At 44.4% G+C, this 22,994-nt stretch overlaps 2 protein-coding genes across 5 annotated transcripts in view; both read left to right on the forward strand.

Moving 5' to 3' along the window:
- Nucleotides 1-2,000, forward strand: part of nkapd1 (NKAP domain containing 1) — a 2,347-nt gene extending 347 nt beyond the window's left edge. For 2 of the 3 annotated variants that reach the window (XM_027013640.3, XM_027013641.3), the window contains exons 2-6: nt 392-466; nt 575-678; nt 770-922; nt 1,035-1,088; nt 1,227-2,000. In XM_027013640.3, coding sequence (XP_026869441.1) covers nt 398-466; nt 575-678; nt 770-922; nt 1,035-1,088; nt 1,227-1,635 — 789 coding nt within the window. In that variant the 5' untranslated portion in view covers nt 392-397 and the 3' untranslated portion in view covers nt 1,636-2,000. Of the gene's footprint in view, nt 260-391; nt 467-574; nt 679-769; nt 923-1,034; nt 1,089-1,226 lie in introns of all 3 variants that reach the window. The other variant, XM_035534258.2, reaches the window with a different exon arrangement.
- A 1,703-nt stretch (nt 2,001-3,703) lies between these two features.
- Nucleotides 3,704-21,060, forward strand: ppp2r1bb (protein phosphatase 2, regulatory subunit A, beta b). 2 transcript variants are annotated; one of them, XM_027013665.3, is made up of 16 exons: nt 3,704-3,771; nt 7,765-7,891; nt 9,314-9,404; nt 9,506-9,606; nt 10,440-10,672; nt 10,846-10,993; nt 12,406-12,561; nt 12,689-12,803; nt 12,900-12,970; nt 14,967-15,101; nt 16,394-16,567; nt 16,822-16,882; nt 19,204-19,358; nt 19,460-19,602; nt 19,680-19,771; nt 19,857-21,060. In XM_027013665.3, exons 1-16 carry the CDS (start codon nt 3,719-3,721, stop codon nt 19,871-19,873), a joined length of 1,872 nt encoding a protein of 623 aa, XP_026869466.2. In that variant the 5' UTR covers nt 3,704-3,718; the 3' UTR covers nt 19,874-21,060. The 2 variants fall into 2 exon arrangements, with proteins under 2 accessions (XP_026869466.2, XP_081556577.1); XM_081700451.1 differs by lacking the exon at nt 16,394-16,567.
- The last annotated feature ends 1,934 nt before the right edge of the window (nt 21,061-22,994 follow it).

Here is a 22,994-nt window from a genome sequence, read left to right on the forward strand (position 1 = left end):
CTCAGCTTAGTATTTGCTTAACAACATTAAACAAATTACATCTGTTCGTATTATAGCAGTTGTGGCTACGAAGGTGTCGTCTATCTTACAACTTGACCGAACTAGCTAGCCAACTGGTAGCCCCTAGCTAACTTATGTCATTTTGTTCATCTTGTGTAGTAATGGATAAAGAGTTTCTCTCTAAGATGAGTTCAGATTGAGTCTGGGTTAAAAATGTGTCATTTACAGCAGTACAAGCTGATAAACTTAACGAATAGAGGTAAATCAGCACCTGGTGCTTGGTTGAACATTTGCTACGTAATGTTTCATTTGGTATTTCCTTCTTAAGACGGTGCCCTTGCCTCATTGCAAAACTTACTTTAATTTGTGCTTATTTGTGATATAATTGTAGGGTGTCATGTCGAGGGTTCCAGTGGGTAAGGTATTGCTTCGAAATGTTATCAGACACACAGATGCTCACAACAAGGTTCGTCTCTGATGTAATTGTTTCTCTATCAACTTGTCGAAAAATAAACCAGTGACTGGTACTATAGATATTACCGTTGTTTGCTTATTGTTCGTTGAATAAATAAAGATTCAGGAGGAGTCCGAGATGTGGAAACTACGAGACATGGAGCTACAGGGCTCTTCTGCTAACGCCCCATCACACAGATGGATGACGAGTAGACCCTGGGCAAGGTTCAAGTCCATCCTGCTGCTCACCATAGAACCCGTTAATGTCGGTGCCTGCCAAGTGCCATTTTATGCTGACGACTGTGTGCTTCCACAGGGGCAACATGCACTGTGACAGATGCTTCGAAGACTCAGAAGGATCTGCACGGGACAGGCTTGGCGAAAGAGAATGTCTGTCTGAAAGAGATGAACGAGAGGCTCGATACTGGACACGAAAACTGTACGAGTTTGAGGCCAGTGATCCAGACAGGTGATTGTTTATGCTCAGTGCTAGGTTCTCAAGTATTAATAATAGTTTCATTTACTTGGTTTTCAGTTTGAATTACAATGTGTAAATTAGGGAATCTTATTTCCCTACCTAGATGGGGTCATAGTGGTTTTAAGGAGCTTTATCCAGAGCAGTTTGAATCAGATGGGTAAGGTTCAACCATTTTAATGCCATTAATTCTTCAAAGGTAGTTTTTTGATGTTGTCTTTTATGTTTTGCTAGTGCCACACAAGCTTCATAATACTCTCTCTTCCTTTTGTTCATGTGGTCTGGTATTTTAATGCAGAGGGGCTGACTGCAATCGAAGCCAGAAAAACGGCAAAGAGAAAATGTCCTCTAGTAGACGGAAAAGTTCCAGAAAATCCTCTAAGAGGAAGAAGAAAAAGAAGAAGAGGCAGAAGTCTGCAGGGCTGGGCACGGCATCTGACAGCAGCCTGGCAGACTGCCTGGGCATGAAACCGAAGAGGAAGCGCAGCAAAAGCAAGCACAACCATCGAAAGAAGAAGCGCAGAGACCAAGCGAGAGAGGAAGGCAACAGTGAATCAGACACTAGTGAATCAGACACGGGGACGGAAAGCACTCACAGGAAGAAGCACAGAACTGCATCAGACGCCCACAGAGAGCCTGAAAGGAAAAAACGGAAAAACTGGAAATCGGCCAACGAAGAGAGATCCGAGGAAGACTCGGAGGACTGAATGTACAAGTCACTGATCTCAGCTTGGTACAGACTGCTGATGTCGAATTCAACATACATGATTCAGACTGTTTAGATATGTTTAGATTTGCAGGTTGTTATTGTGGAGTCCTCTCCCTGACCTGTATACCTCACTCGAAAGAAACTTGATAACTCTTTTCTACTGGCAGGGCGACAAGCAAGTTTGTTTTTCTAGTCTTTTAATGATGTCGTCATATATATATATATATATATATATATATATATATATATATATATATATATATATATATATATATATATATATATATATATATATATTTTAAAAATCCTGTCGTGGTTGTATGATTTGTAGTATTTGTATACATCATGACCATTTTCTATGATTTTTAGCCAAGACTCAGTTATTTTTCTTTCATATGGATATATACAGGGTTGTCAAGGGAACAGTGTGTTAGCCTTTACTTTTTTTATTTAAAAAAAAAAAAAAAAAAAAAAGGTACTCCGTGTATTTTGGCTAGGTCTCTAAGTTGGCGTATTCTGAGAAGAGCTGAATATGCTCCTCATTTGGTGAGAAAATGCCCAACAGGTGGTGCTCTTGCACTGTAAATCCTTACAGGATTTTACTGGTCCTCCCTTTGTTATCCTTTTAGTTTGCTGTTCAGGTGCTTTGCTCCTTCTTTGTATTACCAAAGGTCTTGGGGCAAAGTGGAATTTACTCCAGTTATGGAATTTTACTTATAAGAGGTGCAAAACTCCACTTCTGCAGGGCTGTGAAACTGCCCAGTTCTGTATTTTCTGAGCTCATTGTCAGGTTCTTTGCAAACTGAAGGGTGTTCTCCTAAAGCAGGGAGTGCACTAAACTCTACAGGTCTGTGTACAGTTGAAACCCTCCCCGTCTCACAGCCAAGTGTGAAGTGCTTTAGTGTAAGAGCCAAACCCCTTTTATTTCCCCGTTTTCATGGTAATGACTGCTGGATGGAGCAGAGCTTTGCCCACTTGTGCGTCTCATTGTTTGTCTTGGTTTCCTTACCTCGGCTGTACATGGATCGTACTGCGTGTACTGTAGCTCTGTGCTGAAGACTCATTATCCGCATCACTGGCTTCCACCTTTCCTTGTAAACATGGGGTACACAGGGTAGAGAACATTGTGTCTCTATGGTAATGAACATTGGTCTTGCTTAGCTGCCTGGCACAGTGACTCAAAACAAGTCTGCAGATTATCAGACTCCTGAGCTGTCAGGCTCTGTTATCAAATGGCATTAAAAGGCTTATGTTGGAGGTGATTGTCTGGTTACCTCTTTTCAGTACCACACATGATTGTCAGCATACTGCTCAGCAAAACAGGCTGCATGGGAACGGTTTTATTCCATTTTGCAGAAAATCAGGCATAACTGCTAAAAGATCTGGATTCTGGAATAACGTAGTTATGGGTGTGGGTTGGTATTGAACTTGTAGCTATGATGACAAATTTAGTGGCAGCTCTTTGACAGTATTTTCAGGATATTGGTTGTGTGTTGTGATCTGGGAGGTGTAAAAGCCAAGGAAAGTGAACTGGGATTCTCAGTCCTAAAGTCCCAGTGTTGGGAGTCTCTCCTCAACACTCCAGTGTGTGGCTGAGCCTTGACCAGAGTTGTCTGGGGACTTTTCAGAGAGGATCATATCCCAGAGACACTTTGGACGACATGTGCTGAGTAATGTGATCGTGAGCCAGCTTCAGGAAGTGTGACTCGTTCTAGTCACAGATTTGAAGGAGTGACATTTCTGTCTTGTTTTCCTTATTGTGAACTGGTAACAGTGCTCAGACTTTGTCCCAGATTCATTTACAGACTATGTACACACCCAAAATAGGTATTTCTCATAACAGAAGCAGGAAAAGTATGTTTTTTATTCTCAGATAGGAATCCAGAATATATGACAGTAATTTTTCAATACATTCTCCATAACCATTTCTGGTAGAGGATAATAGAGATATGACTTCTCCAAAACAACAAATTTGTGCATTTCATATCAAGTCTCAGTCTAACACCATTTGTTGCTTATTTTGTCCTTTTGCTCTGTTGTTTCACATGCAGCCTCAGCACCTGAAGGGCCCAGGTCCCTATATGAAGCTTTTACACTGTACTTTGGACTCTAGCCTACTGTATTCATTCCATGAGTAAGTGACAAAGCACATTTGTAAGTCGCTCTGGATAAGAGGGTCTGCTAAATGCCATAAATGTAAATGCTAAATGCACATCCATGTATTCAGCTGTTCTCAAAAAAGCTGTACTTGAATAGCCAGTCACAGTCCCATATTCATATTTCAGATATCCAATAACCAAGGTAAAGCCCTAGTTTGATCCCTTATCCCTTAGAAAGGCTGTAAGGGTAGTGTGATTGAGTGGTGCTGGCTCTAAGCTCTCTTGTGGGAGGAGAACAGTTTTTAAAATGATTTCTCTTATAATTGTGGAATTCTTGAGCATTATAGGCTTAAACACTGTGATTGGTTGTCTTAAACCACATCCATAGTCACCCAAACATGGCTGCAAATCAACTTCTGAAGTTTGAAGTCTAATAAAGGGATAAGGAGAGTGTTTCAGGACTGGGAAAATACTTAATGCAATTTAGAATTTGACAGAAGGGTAGGCTGATTTATAATGTAATGATAAACCTGAACCAGACTTGGAGAAACCAACAGTGATGCTAGTCCTGCTAGTAGTTTTAACTAAACCTTTCAGGAACTGGAAATGACATCATCATAGTTGTTTCGTGTTCATAATTCAACTGTGATCAGAGCATACGGGTCAAACGGGGAGAGCACCGTGGAGCTAGAATAATGTCCGGTTATGCTTTTTTCATGAGCAAGGCAACACACCAAAGGACCTCTATTCAGATCATCTTTTTAATGAGATATTCGAATTAAACAATAACAGCATGTATTAAAATTATTTGTGTGAGACATTTAAATTCTTTAAATGAAGGAAATCTTGCCTTTAAAGAAAATGAGCAGAAAGGCCAAATACTAACTTGTACGATGATGTTATTTGCATATGATAGCTTGACAAAAAAGGATCCATCTTTTGGATGTTATGCTTTGGCATTGCTTCCCATAAATGGCTCTAATGCAAGCATCATTGTCATTGTTTCATCTGTGTTGAAAATGGAGCATTATATTGTTGCATTCTGGGATTTGTAACGCCACACTGATCTTTGGCTCAGACATGACATTCAGTCACGCTGTTTCATAACAGCCTGGGGGAGGTGTTGCATAAGAAAACACACAAAAAGTATTTTTCCTTCATTCCTATTACATTTTCACTGAGGGCACCATGCGACGACAGCACATTTCTTTACAAAAAAGGGTGCAGAGGAAAGATGCCTTGTGCCCCCGTCCTCCAGCCAGTTTTTTTTCACAGCCATCTTCGCATGCATGGCCTTATGGGACGTTACTTTGACGTCAGTGAGTGCCAGCTCAGCCTCTGCTGATAAATTGCAGCAGTAATTGATGTGGAACAGCACAGCAAGCCCACAGGCTGATTGCTCTGCTCATGCAGCTGCAGGTCTCTGCTCACGTAACCTCTGGTGCAGGTCTCTCCTTACGAACACTCACCACTCATGTGACAAACACAGGCACCCTGTTTTCAAAATCTTGATAAACACGAGGAGGAGAGATCAGCCTACCATGGCCTGGCACGGTGGCCCTCAGGCACTGGGATTTAGGTTCTCATCTTTCTTGAAAGACCAAACATAAACTGAAATGATGCGGTTGTTTATACACTGATAAGGGAGACTTTGAGGTTCACAGACAACCGATAACTGTTTGCAGTCAGACTGGTGACTCACTTTCTCATTGCTGTTAAAGGAACAATTCAGTAAGTTAATGTCTCGTCCACTAATTTACCTTCTATTTTAGTCTTGCGTTCTTTGATCGTTATTAACTCTACCAAGAAGAGAGTCTTCGTCAGTCCTGTGGGGTCATGCCCGCGTAGCACAGACACACGTTGCTTTTTAGTCCACTATTGGTGTCACTGATGTTGGGAAGGAAGCGCTAAGAATAAACCATGTTGTGATTTGCTTCTATCTTCCTGCTGTTTTATAGGCTATTGTTAAGAAATATTCTTTGTTTGTTTTTTATTTATACATTTTTAAGGCAGAAAAAGAATTAGCTTCAAGGGACAGACTGTAAGCATTACAGTTACACAGGTCAGGAATTCGTGATCATTTTGAGTGATGGGTTTATCCGTGTCAGAATACCTAGCTATGATTCCCCTGTGCCTCAGTGCATTGGCTGTTGCCAATTTTGACAGCATTTGTGACCTGGGAGGCATTGACTTGCTGCATGTGAGAGACCTATTTTTCAGTCAAGATCCTGCAGGTTGATAAACAGCTTTGTCCTACCTTCTACACCAGGACATTTAGGTAGAAAAAAAAAGCACTCTGCCAATAGCAAGAGGTTAACAGGGACCCAACAGGCTCCCCTGCTGATGGTATGAGTCTGAGCCAACACACCTGACCTTCGTCTTCGTCTTCCCCTTCATCTCATCCTGAGTACTTTGTGCCATTTGCAAAGTTAAACCTCAGTAATGGGAGACCATGCTGAGAAAACGACATTGTAAAATTGAAGAAAATTGCTCTTCGAGGCTCTTTCATAGATAGTTTAGGAGCAATGCATTAGGGGAAAAGAACAAAAAACAGAGTAATTTGGAGAACAAATGTTCTCTGCAAGGTAATAAGGCAAACAGGGAAGAAGAAGTAGGCTACATTCAGCAATCTATGTCCCTCGTCACGGCAGGAACATTAAGTAACACTTATACATGAGGAACAAGTAAACGTGTGGCTCCAGGAATAATTCTAATGCAGAGAAAAGACCAGTTTTCAATATCCCTGTAATTTTTTCCCCCATCTCTAGCCTAAACTGTAATTTGTATACTATTGTGCCGAATTAATTGCATAGTTCATAAACCATCAACGTGTGTGAGCTAGAGATTTTTGTCTTTCTTTCATGGTTGTGTTTAAACCCCATGCACTCCATCTGAGAGCGGAATGTTCCTAAACACCGGAGGAGCAGGAAGGCAGATGAAGGAACACAGCCGAACGTTGCATAAACTCAAGGGTGCGACGTCCTCGGCACACCCCGGCCTCGGAGAGGGCGGGGCTACAGGAACTGCGCACTGATGTGTATAAGCTCGGGGGAGTATGAGGGAGCCATGTGAAGGGAAGTATAAAGTTTCACAGACAGCAGGTCTGGGTCAGAGGGTACATGCTGTGAGGGAGGAGAGGTTTGATGTCTGCGGCGCCGTGATTAGTACCAGCCGACAGCACCCCCTTCTGCGTCTAGGCCCCTGACAACCCCTCACTCTGTGAAGTAGAAAGGTTATGATGTCTGGTAATCTATGACTGCATGACTCATGCAGTTGTTATCTTGTAGCCATGACTGCTGGTATCACGATTCTGCAGAATCTGATCTCCATAACTAGGAAACTGTGGCGAGCGATACGAATGCTTTAATCTCAGCCATAACTAAATGCTCCCACAAATGTTGCAAAGTCTTGACTGAGAGGGAAGAATGGCCCGCCCTTGTCTGTCTAAATGCCACCGAATGTCACTGCTCGCCTCATACTGATTGTTTTATTGGTTGAACTTAATTTCCTTATTATGTTTGGAAAAAATGCTCTTAGTTCTGCGATTGTCAGTGCCTTTTAATACTGAATTTTCACTCTTTTTACATCAAGTTTCAAACATTTGAATAGCAGTTTATATTACTGGATAGTACTGGGACATTGTGATAAAAAGAGACTAACCAGTAAAGGGGAACATTGATATTTATGTCCAATTGTCCAACTTGGATATATAACAATTTAGCCCTGCAAAGAATCATTGTAAGCATTGTCTTTTATTATTTTTGCTTCCTCACAATTTTGCTATATAATTTTAGAATTTTAATGTTTGCTTATTTATTTTGTATATGCTGTTTGTTTTTTCTTTATTTTTTAAAATAAATATAATCCTTTATAATTAAGCATTGAAAATAGGGATGCTGCCATTTAACCACAAGGAAACATGTACCCTCGATATGTTTGCATTTCAGTTTTTAAATTACTGCTCGTCATTTGCTCCATGAGTCTTTTATTTTGGCGGATTTTTCCCACGTGTTTGTGGAACATTTTAGCACCTGCGCAGTACAGGCGGAAACCAACCCAGCGCATTCGGAGTCCAAGATGGCAGGAGCGGAGGGAGATGATTCTCTGTACCCCATTGCGGTTTTGATCGACGAATTAAGGAATGAAGATGTTCAGGTAAGCCAGGAAACCGAGCTGCGGTCTTTTCTTGCTTTAAAATGCGATGCGTGTTGAATGAGTAAATCCCGCGTGAACGGCAGGCAGCTTTAGCTAGTGTCGGTGTCGGCCTTCTGTAGGATAAGCTAAAATAAGATAAGCTAAGCTAAAATAAGCTAATCTAAGATAAGATAAGATAAGTTAATACAAAGGGGATCGGTTCATGCTGAGGAACGGAGCCAACCGCCTGTTTATCTCGATGTCATTATAAACGTTATCAGTTTTATGTCCGCATCGTTGTTGTACATGTACGTGGTGTGTTTGTTAGCTACAATCCCGGCTTACCGTGTGTGTGTGTGTGTGTGTGTGTGTGTGTGTGTGTGTGTGTGTGTGTGTGTGTGTGTGTGTGTGTTTTACGCAAACGTTAGTCTGAGCCGGTGTACCCCGGTGGTGTTCCGCAATATCTGCGCTTTCTACAGCGAGCCTTGTGTATGGAGGAAACGCGAAAGATTTGTAAACTCAAAGGCCGTTTGCACATTTGCTCTGTGTGCCAGCGCAGTGGTCCTTCATCCACCCAGGCTCCGTTAGAGAACATCCTTCTCCTAAAGCCTTTGTGCAGCCTTACAAGCGTCATAAGAACATCAGTAAAGCCGCATGGGAGTTTGTGCAAATAAATATTCAGTATACATGAGCTTTTGATTATTATTATTATTATTAATAATAATAATAATAATAATAATAATAATTTTCTTATTATTATTATTGAATCTATGTACTATTTTGTAAGCTTGGCAAAGACAAGAAGAATATAGAAATGAATCGAAGTGAAATAAAGAAAAACAGAAATAAAATGCAAAGCAATGAAAACCACAAATAACCCCCAAACCTTCAAACGGATTACACTGGGTTAAGATATTCGACATGGTCTTGCTTTACGCAGGTCATTATACGACATCACTCTCCAGGGCTTGTACAGCCAACTTTTAAGGGTAATTTTTGGGTCACAGAGAATAATGAAGAATAAATCTGTAATCAAGATCAGCAATTTGATGTGTACAGCCGTATCTCACGTAACAGGGTTTTCTAATTTTGTTGTTGTATTTATTTTCATTATCTTTTTAAATCTTGCTTCACAGATGGCACACAGAACAGTGTATTGGTCTAAGTGTTCTGCATTAAGCACTCTCCCAGTTGTAGTTAATCTCGTCTTTACTGAGCGAGGTCGTGCCCAGTCTAACATTTAAGCACAATCTTTGTGCCAAGGTGTCCTCAGGGAACCCTGTCATTGTGGCAGTATGCGTGCTAAACCATGCAGAATTTACTCCACGTTTAAAAACTGCGTTCCTGTTTTTCAGACCGGGTTCCAGAATGCCACGCCTGAGCATTTTTCCAGGTCTTCAGTTAAATGCAAATGTTCACACTCCCTCTTTTCTCTACCTGTAGCTGCGACTGAACAGCATTAAAAAGCTGTCCACTATTGCTCTGGCGCTGGGTGTGGAGAGGACCCGCACCGAGCTGCTGCCCTTCCTCACCGGTATGCACAGCACCGCCCGGCTAAAGACACTGATGCCCTGTGTGACTGAGGTGAGGGTATAAGTACGGTGCTCAGAGTCTTTCTCCTTTCTCCTCGTGCAGACACCATTTACGACGAGGACGAGGTGCTACTGGCTCTGGCTGAGCAGCTGGGGAGTTTCACAGTGCTAGTCGGTGGGCCGGAGTATGTGCACTGCCTCCTGGTAAGGGCTCCTTTAAGATCAAACGTATTTTACAATTCTGGAGTTGTTCTTTTTTTTTTTGTCAGCACACAGCATTTTGGATTAGCAAATTACTTTGGAGTTCTAGCATATATTTAATTACACATATCTGCGTTACCCTTTTTATTTTAAGATTTCTGACGTGCTTTACCAAGACACTGGTATTTCTGGTTCGTGGTCATGTTAAGGGGTTCTTCCTCCCTGGTAAACACGACTTGGCTGATGCAGTTCCTTGGTTTCCATAGCAATGGGATTTGAGTCACTGTCTTGCTGAATATTGACACATCAAACTGATTATGGACATATATTTTAGTAAACCCACCAGCAGTGGTTTAATGTGCTTTATATTACCCTGTGTTTAGTTACATCACCCAGAGTTCAGTGAGCAGCTCCAGAAGCTGCTTAAGTCTCATTATTATGATTTGCTTGTATGTCTTTTTATTCCTCATCAGAGTGTCTTCTCTGTCCATAATCCACCATATCGCAGATCAGCTCTGTACTCTGCAACCTGTAGAAATCGGAACTTTCTGGTTTTAAGGAGAGTTTTACGTGTGCAGCCTTGCACGTGTATTTTGAATGTTGTTGCTAATTTTGCTGGCTTTTCAGTCTCTTCTTTTCCTATTTTCTTTTTTTCCAAGATATTTCAGCTTTTAACTATTCTAACTTGTCAGCTTCTTCCTTAGTGCCTGTAACTGAGTCACAGGAGTTGTGTTGGTTCACAGCGACCGGTTGGTGCATTTAGTAATGAAAGAGTTGCGGTCAGGATGTCTTCTGGATGTCTTAGCCCAGTGTGTCCCCTCTCCCCACGTCCTCAGCCGCCACTGGAGAGCCTGGCCACCGTGGAGGAGACGGTGGTGCGGGACAAGGCCGTGGAGTCTCTGCGTAAGATCTCTCAGGAGCACTCGCCTGTGGACCTGGAGGTGCACTTTGAGCCGCTGGTGAAGCGGTTGGCGTGCGGAGACTGGTTCACCTCCCGCACCTCCGCCTGCGGCCTGTTCAGCGTCTGCTACCCGCGCGTCTCCAGCACCGTCAAGGCCGAGATTCGTCAGTAAGTGCAGCCGCGGAGCCGCCGTGCGGTCAGGCTGGAGAGGTGGGTGACGTGTGTGTGTGTGTGTGTGTGTGTGTGTGTGTGTGTGTGTGTGTGTGTGTGTGTGTGTGTGTGTGTGTGTGTGTGTGTGTGTGTGTGTGTGTGTGTGCGCGCGCGCGTGCGCGCGTTCGCAGGCATTTCCGCACCCTCTGCTCGGACGACACCCCCATGGTGCGGCGTGCGGCTGCCTCTAAACTGGGCGAGTTTGCCAAAGTGTTGGAACTGGACTACGTTAAGAGTGACATCATTCCCCTTTTCACAGCGCTGGCGTCTGATGAGCAGGTACACACACCCTCACGCAACCTGAAATCTCAGGGTTCCATGAAGTCCAGGCAAAATTCACACACAATAGTTTTAGTGTAAATGTGGTATGGCGTCTCCCTGCTCTAGTTTGTCATGGTAATTTTGTAATTATTTAGTGCGTACATCTGCTATGAACTTTTCACTCACTCTTTGGAGGAGTGACCTGTAGCTAAACGTGACAGCCATGCAGACATAGCGGCTCGGTTCCCAGTACGTTTGTGCGCCTCCTTTGACCAGTACTACACTGCTGCCTGGATGCACTTATCACTTTGCTCATTAAACTCTTGTTATTATATATTCAAAATGACAACAAATTTAATGTGAAATATGGGTTTGTGTTGTGTTTAAAAACTTGGTTGAAGCAAGTAAACTACTTAATGTCACAGGAAAGCCATGGAATTGGGTGGAGCTTGGCTGTGTAGATCTGAATTTTTGTGTTGGGTCACGAGAGACCATATTTCCTGCTTTCCACAGTGAGGATGATGAGAGTGTGCTGGCAGCAGGCCAGTGTGATACATTTGACCTCACTAATAGACTCTCCTCTTTGGGCGCAGCTGTGCAGCTGAAGGCTTGTGTGCAGCCCTTAGGTGCTTAATTTCAGTGTGTTAAAACTCAAATTAAGATCGGTGTGAAAGGTATTCAGACCAATCAACTAAGTAACACTGCCATTCACAACATTGCTATTTATTTAAAAAATGTATTTGAATCACTTGTTGCCTATAAATACCTCAAATGAGTATAAACATTTTTTTTCCAAAATTGTGGAAATTTTTCTTGAAATGTTTTCTATTCAGCAATTTGTGTGTGTGTGTATGTATATATATATATATATATATATATATATATATATATATAGATAGATAGATAGATAGATAGATAGATAGAGAGAGTATAAAAATGCTCATGTGAACGTGAGGCTAAAGAGTCAGCACAAAGGTCATGGTCAGTTCTTCTGTAAGGCCCATCTGCGCAGACACACACACACAGTAGTGATTAAATCCCTCCACATTGCCCAAATCATCACTGGTCCCTGCATGTGCACGACAGTCCCACTGGTGGTTGCCCTGGCAACACGTGCCACATCTTGTATTTGATTTCCCATGAGCTCAGAGGACAATGAGAGAAAACGCAGGGCCCTGAGAGAGTAACTGGGCACATTCCCATCATGTACTGGAGTAGAGAGGGGTCTTGTGTGGACATGTGCCGTACGTTAAAGGAGCAGGAGCACAACTTTACACGTGCTCAGTCCTGAAAGCATCAGTTGAGTTGTTTTATATTCAGAATGTTTCTTGAATTTTGAGGATTACATTTAACAACATCCAGTTTAACCTTGTGGTGGTACTGTGCGTACTGTAGTATGGAGCAGAAAGGCTGTCTGTGCTGTTAAGCAGGACTCCGTGCGGCTGCTGGCCGTGGAGGCGTGCGTGAGCATCGCCACGCTGCTGCCCCAGGAGGACCTGGAGGCTCTGGTGATGCCCACCCTACGCCAGGCCGCCGAGGACAAGTCCTGGAGGGTGCGCTACATGGTGGCGGACAAGTTCTCCGAGGTGGGAATTCAAAGATGATTCGCTGACTTTGTCTTTTATTTATTCCACAGCTGGATGATGTTAGCTCTGTCCAATATCATGTTAGCTGATTGCTTTGTTTTTTTGGGGGGGGGTTTTGGGCTCAAAGCTGCAAAAGGCAGTTGGTCCGGAGATCACCAAGAACGACCTGGTCCCTGCGTTCCAGAACCTTCTGAAAGACTGTGAGGCAGAGGTGCGGGCTGCAGCAGCCAATAAGGTCAAAGGTGAGGGAGAGGTGATGCCAGGGCCGGGTCCAATCAGAAGTGAGGATCTGGGTTTGGTGTAGGCTTCATCTTCTGTGGGGTCTCTTCCCTAAACAGAGTTCTGCGAAAACCTGCCGGAGGACAGCCGGGAGACGATCATCATGACCCATGTGCTGCCTTGTGTCAAGGTAGAGTTCCCTCATCCTCCTGCCAGCGGGGCCGCGCGTTACTGCAATGTCGACCAACGTAGCGGTAGTCGGGGAGAACCACAAGAGGGGAAAGGCGTTGTAACTCGGCCTTGTTTTTGACTGATGGACCTCCCGGATTTTGGTGCTAATGGTGTTGTAACTCGTGATATCCAGCAGATCTGTCATAAAGACAGAGGTGTTTTAATGGCCTTCCCAGGGCAGGGTACGCTGTCGACGCAAGGTGATTACCGTTCAAACTGTCGACTCAGGGGTGATTGTTACCTTTGGCCTGTGTTTGTGGCCTTCATGCTGCGTTTTTCTTAAGTTCCTGTTTGTTTACCATCTCATATTTATGGTCACATCAATGATCATAGATGTTCAAATGTGCATGTTTACTGCATTTCCTCCACCTGCACCCCCTTTACAACCATCCTAAGATCACTGACAGTTTCATCAGTCGAGTTTTAACTGGCCAGCAGGGGTCACTGTTGTGATAGCATAGTCCTATATGGCAGTTTTATTTCCACAGGTTGGGATCAGCCTGGGATCAGGTGACAGATCACCTGCCTTATCTGTCAGATAGTGGAAAGTTGTGGCTTCATTTTGCACTTGATTGCATTAGATTTCATGAGCATATGTTTCCAAGGCAACAAATATAATTCCAATATTAGGTACATTATGTCTGTTGTAAGCTAATAAACCGTATTTGAACACTTTGTTTCAATGACTGGTGGCTAGACCTACCGGCTCTCTCGTCCTGGCTCTTTGTCAGATCATGGGAGAACAAACCTGTCCAGGTTCATCTGCGATGGCTCATAGGAGAACATACTTCTCCAGGTTCTTCTGGGTTGGATCATGGGAGAACATACTTCTCTAGGTTCTTCTGGGACTGATCGTGAGAGAACATATTTCTTCAGGTTCCTCTGGGTCAGACTTCCTGCCTTCTGGAAGATGATGAGAGAGTTGCCAATGTGTCACTGGTGCAGGAATGTTTGCTTTATTTATAGTCGTGTAACAGGGCGTTTGGAAAGTTCTAATTGCACTGTGTTTAAAGGCAGTTTAGAACTGCTGGGCAGTGCATTCATACCGTGTAATATTCACTATGACATTATTTATTCAGGAGATGCGTTTCTGCTGCTTGTTTGTTGGTTAAGCTGCCAAGAGTTTAAAATGAGAGAGCGCGAGAAAGTTCTGTTAAGTTGTTGTTCCCCTCAGCATGTTTTGGCTTGGAGAAACGTGACTAAAACATGTTTCACTGATGTCAGCTGACCTCTCTCAACCACTTCTTCACCATTTTATTATTTAGGAAGATTCAGCAAAAAAGGTTAATTCAGGGAAATCTGATTTGGCATGTTTTTCATGCTGGATCCTGAAGTGATGACGGTAACTCTCTATGTGGTTCCTTTGCTTTGAGTGGAGAGGTAGTGGCATAACATTACTTCAAACCTGAGCTTAATCTGATGACCCTAAGACCCCGTTAAATAGTCTCTCGGGTGAGGCAGTCGTCCTATAAGTGCCTGTTAACGCCACCCCTCGGTCTGTGTGAATGAAAGAATTGGACAGCTTGTTACTGGCTTTAAACAGGAGCTGTAGATGCATGCTCGGTACTGGATGGTCACGTCTGGTCCTAGAGCTCCCGTGTCTGATGTTGGTTATTCATTAGGTCGCTTATGTAAGTGTGATTCATTCCTGCTGTAAACATTTTTTTTTTAGCTTACGTTGTCAACAAAACTGATTTAAACGTAGTGTTTCAGTGGCCTGGTGAGGCCCGAGAATTAGATGTACATGTAAATAACGTGCTTTTTTTCCCCCCTTTTTTTCTGGGTTTGAAATCGTTTCCAAGTAACATCACTGGCACTGTAATGACTTCTAATGAAATGTTGTTGAGTTTTTCTCTCTCTTCTCCTCGGCCAGATGATGAAAGTAATCAGCTTGTTCATGATTACAACCTCTTGGGAATGAATTGGATAAATTTTCTTCCCCTCTGCTCCGCCAGGAGTTGGTGTCGGACACAAATCAGCATGTGAAGTCTGCCCTGGCCTCTGTCATCATGGGCCTCTCCACCATCCTGGGCAAGGACAACACAGTGGAGCATCTGCTCCCCCTCTTCCTGGCCCAGCTGAAGGACGAGGTAAAACACCTGGCCCCTTGCCCACCCGCTCCAAGCATTCAATCTCTCTCTCTCTCTCTCTCTCTCTCTCTCTCTCTCTCTCTCTCTCTCTCTGTGTCAGTTTCTCTTGTCTTGATCCGTTTCCGTGCAGGGGTGGAACAATATATTATTTCTTAATTGTTATCGCAGTATTGGCCTTGGCAATACAGATATTGACCTTGTTTTTTATCGGTGTGAGCATCACCAAGCAGTATGTACATGAAGAAAAGTGAACAAAAGTCAATTTGGGTGAAAATCACACAGACCAGTCTTTAAATGTAACAAGGACTGACTAGTATATTTTAGTGTGCTACAAGGCACAGCACACAGTACGCAACAACTTAATTCCAGTGTTTTCTGTCCATGTCCCTATCGTTTGGTTGGACCCTCCAGTGGCAGATGAATTATTAGAATTACTCTCTGGTTTAGTTTTACTTCCATACAGATGCGAATTGGCAGGTTTAGTGCCACCTTGTTCTTGAGCCTGTGGGACAGTTTTCCTCCTCCCTGGAGCCCCTGATTGTTGTATGCTGAATGATGTTCCAGCCCATTAAGGCACTGTTTGGGGAAAAACTGGGCTACGGGAAAGTTCCGTGCTCCCAGCGCTACCCCAAACACAGGGTTCAACCCTTAAAACATATTTCACGAGACTGTCATTTTCTCCCTGCTGTTAGAGTTTGCGGCCTTTGACCCTACCAAAGTTTTATGGCCTGCCACAATCGAGACGTTTAGGCGAGGCGGCGGAGTCCCGAGCGTTTGTGTTTTTCTCCTTCTTCTGTTTTATTGCTGTCCTCTTGAATGTCAAACATTGGCTTGGATAGTGTTTAGATGTGAAATGAGCAGATTATGTCCTGTGGGGTTCATCCTGGCCCCTCCTGCATAACGCTGCGCTCGAGTAGCGAGCATGATGTTTGGAGTCGTCTCATTCTTCACAATAGCACTTTTGGGAGAAAGCCATCTAAGGTCTCGCATCGTTATACGGATGAGCTCGAACGATATCATGACCACAATCCTCCAGCAGCCTTTTAAGGAAATATCAAAGACTTTTTGGTTTGATTTGTTTTTTTAACGGACCGTACACGAGCTTTACTTGGAGAGCAATGTCACCAGAATCTGCTGTTCTAGACGAGCTAAGTTTAACGCCAGAAGGATCTGGTGTCATCATCACCATTCTTGTGTGAAAAAGCAGCCCCACGTTCAGGTCTTTATAGTGATGCTTCAGTGAATTAACAAATGCGGCGTGCCAGAGTCTTTAACTGGGTCGACACCTACAGTGTCCCGAGGTGCGCCTGAACATCATCTCCAACCTGGACTGTGTGAACGAGGTGATAGGCATACGGCAGCTCTCCCAGTCTCTGCTCCCTGCCATCGTGGAGCTGGCCGAGGACGCCAAATGGAGGGTGCGCCTGGCCATCATCGAGTACATGCCGCTCCTAGCAGGCCAGCTGGTGAGTGGTGCTCTCCTTTCACACCTGAGCTGTGCAGTCACCTTAATTAAACATGGTAACCATAAGTGGCTCTTTTTGTGTTTAGCTTGTCTGTATGTTTTTATTCCACCTCTTACTGGTACCTCACTCATCTTTAGCCTTGAGAAGAATACGGGACAATGGACCTTTGCTTTGCTTTTGGCATTTGTTCAGTGTGGTATTTTTAGCTGATTGGTGAGATGAGTGCTTTGTTTTCTCTCTCTTTGCCTACGTAGGGAGTGGAGTTCTTTGATGAGAAGCTGAACTCTCTGTGTATGGCCTGGCTGGTGGACCACGGTGAGTTTTCCTTCGGTGGCGTCAGTACTGGGTGATACAAAGCCCTGGGGGACCCTTGTCTCGCCGAGTGGTTTATTTAGCTCGGTGCAGCCGTCGGGGTGAGGCTCTGGAGCTCCGGTAGTCCTGCTCCTTGCCTGCTGCCCTGCCGGAGGAGCGGGAGGCGTGGGGGAGATGAGGAGGTGCGCTGTGCTCTCCTGTCTGCTCTTGACTAACTTCTGACAGGAATCCTGCAGCTCTACGGAAACCCCTGTCCTCACCTCGTCCTTCTCTCCTCCCTGCGTCTAACACTCGTTCGCCAATGTCTTGCTCTCTTTGGTTCATTTCCTCATCAGTTTTTCTTTACTTGTTTCTTGCTTTTATAACTCGTTGTCTCACGCACGCCCCAACCCCTAATTGCTCGCCTCACAGCTGTTGTGTGGTCCGTGCTCGCGGTGTCCTTGTTCGTCTGTGTGTCAGCTTCACTTTCTCGCTGGAGGATTCGGAAACAAGATTTCACTCCAGCGCATTTGCTGTGCCTCTGTTCAGTGCTGCTAGTTATTTTCGCTTGAATTATTTCTGATCATTTGTGTTTGTGTCACCTGAAGCTGAGTGATTTAATAATTTACTGGTCCATGTCTCATTTTAGACTCATGTCTAAGGTCATGTTGATGAATTGATACTCATGTCCTGCATTAATATTGTAAACAGATCCTTGAAAGGTACCAAAGTGGATGGGCTACTTTAGTCAGAGTACGTAGGCTACGTCCGAAATTGGGTATTGCGCACTACGCACTTATTTGTAATGGTAATACATCAAATTCTCACGACATACTTGGTGCTGCTTTCAAATCACTGTCGAAAATAGATTGTGTGTATATACAAATAGACTGGATGACAGGGGAAGCTACTATGTGTCTTACGCCCTTTAGTGGTTGGCTGTGGTACAACTTTTAACCACACTCATTCTCATGTAAGAGACCGCTTCAGACGACAAACTTTCTTTTCTAATTACACATTGAACAATTTACTTGGCAAGTGTGTTCTGTCAATTTTGTTAGGTCCCCTCACTTTATTCTCCCAATATTTTTCTTCAAGAAGAACAGGATTTATATCTATTTGATTATACTTAAAGGGGTGTGGCCATGAGGTAATTGACAGCGATGGGCTTTATTTATTTAATTATTTTTAAACTTGGTCGTTATTGACAATTTGGCATTTTTGAATTAAAGCAATATTTTTGGGTCAGTTTGCTAGTGTTTTAGCAAACAAGCTAGCTAGCGACCTCCGTAGCTAATGTTAGAAGAGCGTATTGTTTGTTTACTCAGGCTCTACTGCGCAAGCACACCACATGGAAACGTGCATGTTGGCATTAAAAATCTTTGTAGCTTCAAAAATTCACAACGCGACTCAACAGTGACGTACCGTCCATCGTATGTAGAGTCTTGGTGTGAAACGTTTCGGGGACACGCCATCTCTTCATGACAAAAACGGTTGAATTGATGCGCTGAAGTAAAAATGCGCTCATGAGCTATTAAAGTTCGGCAAGTGTAAAGGATTCTGAAGGAAAAAATCTAAATGTCTTTAGGTATTGAGTGTTGGCAACCTAGAGCAGTTAGAACAGCTATTCAATTAACATTAGCTCCTGCTAATCAAATAACTGAAATATCTTCATCTTAGGTTATGACGCATCATGTTAAAATTAAACATTTAGGAGAAAGAATCTGCACCTGAATCAATTATTTTATAATCATTGTATTTAAACTTAAACCACTTCTTTTGTATTGTTTGGTTCGGCTTCACAAACATCCTGTCCTGACGTTATGGGATTGAATAGTGTCCAGTGTTCACGCACTTTTACCTAGCGTAGGGTGAAGGCACCCTTTCGATTACTAACTGTGAATAGGTTTGGCGCACTGTTTGGTACAGAAGTATGCAGTTGTCTGCTTTTGGTCCAGAGAACTTGGCATGTGCAGCCAACAGAGTTATTTTGTATGGAGATTTTCAGTGGACATCCCTGTTCCCTCAGCCCAGGCCTCCAGCATAAGCACAGTAGACCCGGAGCCTTGGACTGAACCACAGAGATCTGCACATTTGCACCAGTTGACAAACTAATGCTCTCACACGTCACTGGCATGTTTTCTTTGGGTTTTCCCTCAGCGTACTTAAACCAAATGCATGCACTACACTGGTGAGTCTGACATCCCTCTCTCCCATGGCTTTGGTAATGCGCCAGCCGAGGAGGCCCTCTGTCAAATCCCAGGGTCTTGAGTTAACTGCCTTGCAAAAGAAATGATGTTGTCTTGGAGCTGAAATATTCACGGCTGCCTGTGCCCGATTCTCAGTATACGCCATCCGAGAGGCGGCCACCTGTAACCTGATGAAGCTGGTGGAGAAGTTTGGTGCAGAATGGGCCCAGAACACCATTGTGCCCAAAGTGCTGAGCATGTCAAACGACCCCAACTATCTCCACAGGATGACCACTCTCTTCTGCATCAATGTGAGTTCTAGCCTGCCTTAAACTGCCACGCCCCACTGGTAGTATATTTTAGCACTTTCCTGCCATGAGGATCATTGTGCGTTTGTGTGTGTGTGTGTCAGGCCCTCTCTGAAGTATGCGGGCAGGAGATCACCACCAAGCACATGTTGCCCGTAGTCTTAAAGATGGCCAGCGACCAGGTTGCCAATGTGCGCTTCAATGTAGCCAAATGCCTACAAAAAATTGGACCAGTTTTAGACAGCAGGTTAGTCCCTCAGACGCTCCCCCTTTCTCCGACGTCCTGTTCTCAGGCGTCTCGCTCACAACGCTGTGTTTCTGCAGTGCCCTGCAGGCAGAGGTGAAGCCGGTTTTGGAGATACTGGCCACGGACCAAGACATGGACGTGAAGTACTTTGCTCAGGAAGCTATAAGCGGTATGTCCCCCTTTTGGGCTCTCCTGTCCCACTGTCCACCCGAGTGTTCTCTCTCCTTCACCTTGTTTCCTTCTGGTCTCCACAGTTCTCACCTTGGCTTGAACATATTCCTCCGTCTCCAGAGAAACGACGCCGGCGACAAAGGAAGACTTGTTGCATTCTATTTATTGTTGGTTTTGATTCGTTCCGTGTTGATGTCTGTGTAGCTCCCGTTTCCTGTCTGTGCTATTGAAAGGGTCACCCATTCTCACGCTGTAAATCTCTGAACGCTTTGAACGCAGTGATGCTAGAGTTAAACAATTGCATGCTCCGTCGTTCCCCAGTCTTGCTCCTGGAATAACCCTGCACCTCTCATCCTCCCTGCTGCAAGAGGTGCATTTTTAAACACGGCGAGGGCTTCATCGCTAGCTGCCGAGTCGAGGCCAGCATGTCAGGAGCTGGAGCAAGAACCTGGAATGTGTGTCAGGGCATCTTAGGCCTGGTTGAGCAAAGGCTGGCATGTTCTTGTATGCAGGACCAAGTTTAAACCTTGGACACTGAAACAGATCCCTCCACTAGCTATTCTGCCCATATGCTGCTCACGTAGTACCGGCCAGCCCCTTTGGTGTGTGCCGTCTGCTTCCATAAACCAGGTCTCTGATGGCCCGCTTGTTACCTCCATTCCGTGTTCTGGCCCGGTTGAGTTTCTGCTTGAGACCAGAACAGGCGTCACAGACGGCGGCACATGTTTCTGCAGCCAGCGACGTGCGCTGCCGACGTGCGCGACCCCCGTGCAAGATCATGGCCTCCTCTGTCTGCAGCAGCGCAGTGTGCCCTCCCCTCGCTTTCATCCGTTTTTGCTGAACTAATTCCACGGTTGCATTTCTTTTGTTGTAGGCCGATTAGCTCCAAAGGGAATTTTGTGCCATTGAAATGAACTGTAGGTTTTGCTCTTTAATTTTACGGTGAATGTGTGATAGAGAACGATGCGTCTCAAATTCCTCTATAACTACTGTGGGCAGCTGTGAACACAGCGGGTTTTTGACCTGCCGTTGGTCTAGCAACCACCCCGCCCCCAGTTCATATAGCGATATTCATCTGAATGTGGAAGACAAACCTAACTCCTAGATCCTAGTCTCTGGAAGGCTGCTGTTCTTTTAAAGGGGAAAGTGGAAGGGAAGTGCCAGTGTGGGGTGCTCAAGACTGTCCCGATTCCAAGACTGTTTGGGATCATCTGGACCCATTTTTAAACTACTAAGTGGGGCTTTACTGTACTTTTGGAACTAAATAAAAACAAAAAAACAAACTGATTTTGACTCAGTCTTTGGCATTACACAATCCTCTACCAACACGCATACGTGCTGAATAATTTCTCAGGTAAATGTGTCATTGTACTCCTAGAGTATTCTGTTCGAGTCTGCTGAGGTGAGTCTAATGTCCTGAGGAGCAGTATATTCTAAAACCTCAGCTTCTGATATTATCAGAAGTGTCGGCTTGTACATGTTCTACACTTAATAGATGTGCTCGAGTCCAACACTTGGCTAATAAGAGTCAGATGTCTTCCTTCAGCAGCTACTCTGGCGTTTTCTTTAGGAACACTCAGCGTGACTCCGGCCTAAGAGTCTCAGTGCTATACCTGATGTACAGTGGTTCAGTTTCAGACTACAGGACCACTGTTGCCTGAATAGTCAGGGGGCAGACTGCCTTCAACATTCACTAACCCTGACACGCATTGTGCTAACGTCACGTCTCACTGAAAGGCGAGCATGTGCAGGGTAACGGGTTATGTAATCAGGGTACTTACAAGGCAGGGCTTTCTAATTGCCGGTAAGTCTATTAGCATGTGATGTCAGGGGTGTAAATGGTTTAGTATATTATTAGAAATGTGCTTTGGGTTGGTTTCCCTGGTGAAACCTGTTTTCTCCTACACAAATTACAGTTGATTCATCAGCACACTGGTAGGTGCGCCAGTTGTACTCATTACTTTTACATTTATTGTGTTCATTCTGTTAATCCTAGAATTGTAGTCCAACAGGTTTAAAATGAAGGTTTCCACAAGACAGTTCGTAAGTTATGATGGGACATGAGAAAATAAGGTCGCAGATGCACGACTCCGTCGTTTGGACAGGATTCGGTGATACCAGCTCAATTGCCTACAGAACTGTGTACGTCACCCTTTGACTCAGTAATTTATGTTCATCTTAAGTGATGAGGCTCCTTTTCCCCCTCAAACAGAACTGTCCCTAAACTCGAGGGCCCTCCTGGCTCTCTGAAGCCCCCGACATTGTCTGATGACCTGGTGAACATAACGGCGCAAGGCTGCTGCTGGAGTTTAGGCACCTAGTTTGAACACGCCGCGTCCACTCAGCTTTTAATGTAAAATCATTTATTTCACGTCTCAAAATGAATTCGCCTCGCCTGTAGGGCGACGGTGAAACGTGGCGACACTCAGTCTGCCAGGTGGCAGCCTCTCGGCTGCTTTCCTCTCCAGGCAGTTGTTGGGCAGGGGTAAGGTGTTGCTCTGTGGCCTGTTGCCATGGTGACTGTTGACGTAAGATTCATTACCGGCGGTACTGGAAGCTACGGCGATCTCCATGTCGATGGGATGAGACAGCACAGACTTCCTGGAACGTAAACACTTAATCCACCTTGGCGGCACTGGGCTTGATCAAATACCAGAACTGTGGAGCACTGCTAGGATACTGTGAGTAGAGTCACAGGGACATGTTTAAGTAGTTAAATGAAAAGTGCTAATGAAAACAGCATCAAATTTCGCCGAGTGCTTTGGGCTCAAGTCAGTTTACTTATTGTAATAAAATATCCCAGCTGGTTTCACTACACGTAGATTGAATAGCTGGAGCTGAATCAGTTGTCTATGCTGTAAATGTAATTTAAAAAAAAAAAGCTGTTGTCACACTTGCAACGCAGCCCTTACATGGATGTGAGCTTCAAACCCAGTATAATTTAACTGAACAGACAGTATGGCCACAACTTTGAGTAAATGTGTTACCATAGGGAATTAGTTTCGTGTCATGAGCTGTGACCGTGTATCCTTGAACCATACTGAGCAAGTTCTCATTCGTGTAGAGGTGTGTGTGTGTAGGGGGGGGTCCTTCTCAGTTGGGTCCCGTGTGTTCGGCTACATCGCAGACCTCTGACTGCAAATGAGCCACGCTCTCCCCTGGGTAGCAATACAGCGACACTGTTCACCAGCTACAGTCTGCTGTGCTAGAGTGGAGGAGAC

The sequence above is a fragment of the Electrophorus electricus genome, chromosome 17, assembly GCF_041902795.1.
Source record: "Electrophorus electricus isolate QZ-2024a chromosome 17, ASM4190279v1, whole genome shotgun sequence".
Classification (NCBI taxonomy): domain Eukaryota; kingdom Metazoa; phylum Chordata; class Actinopteri; order Gymnotiformes; family Gymnotidae; genus Electrophorus; species Electrophorus electricus.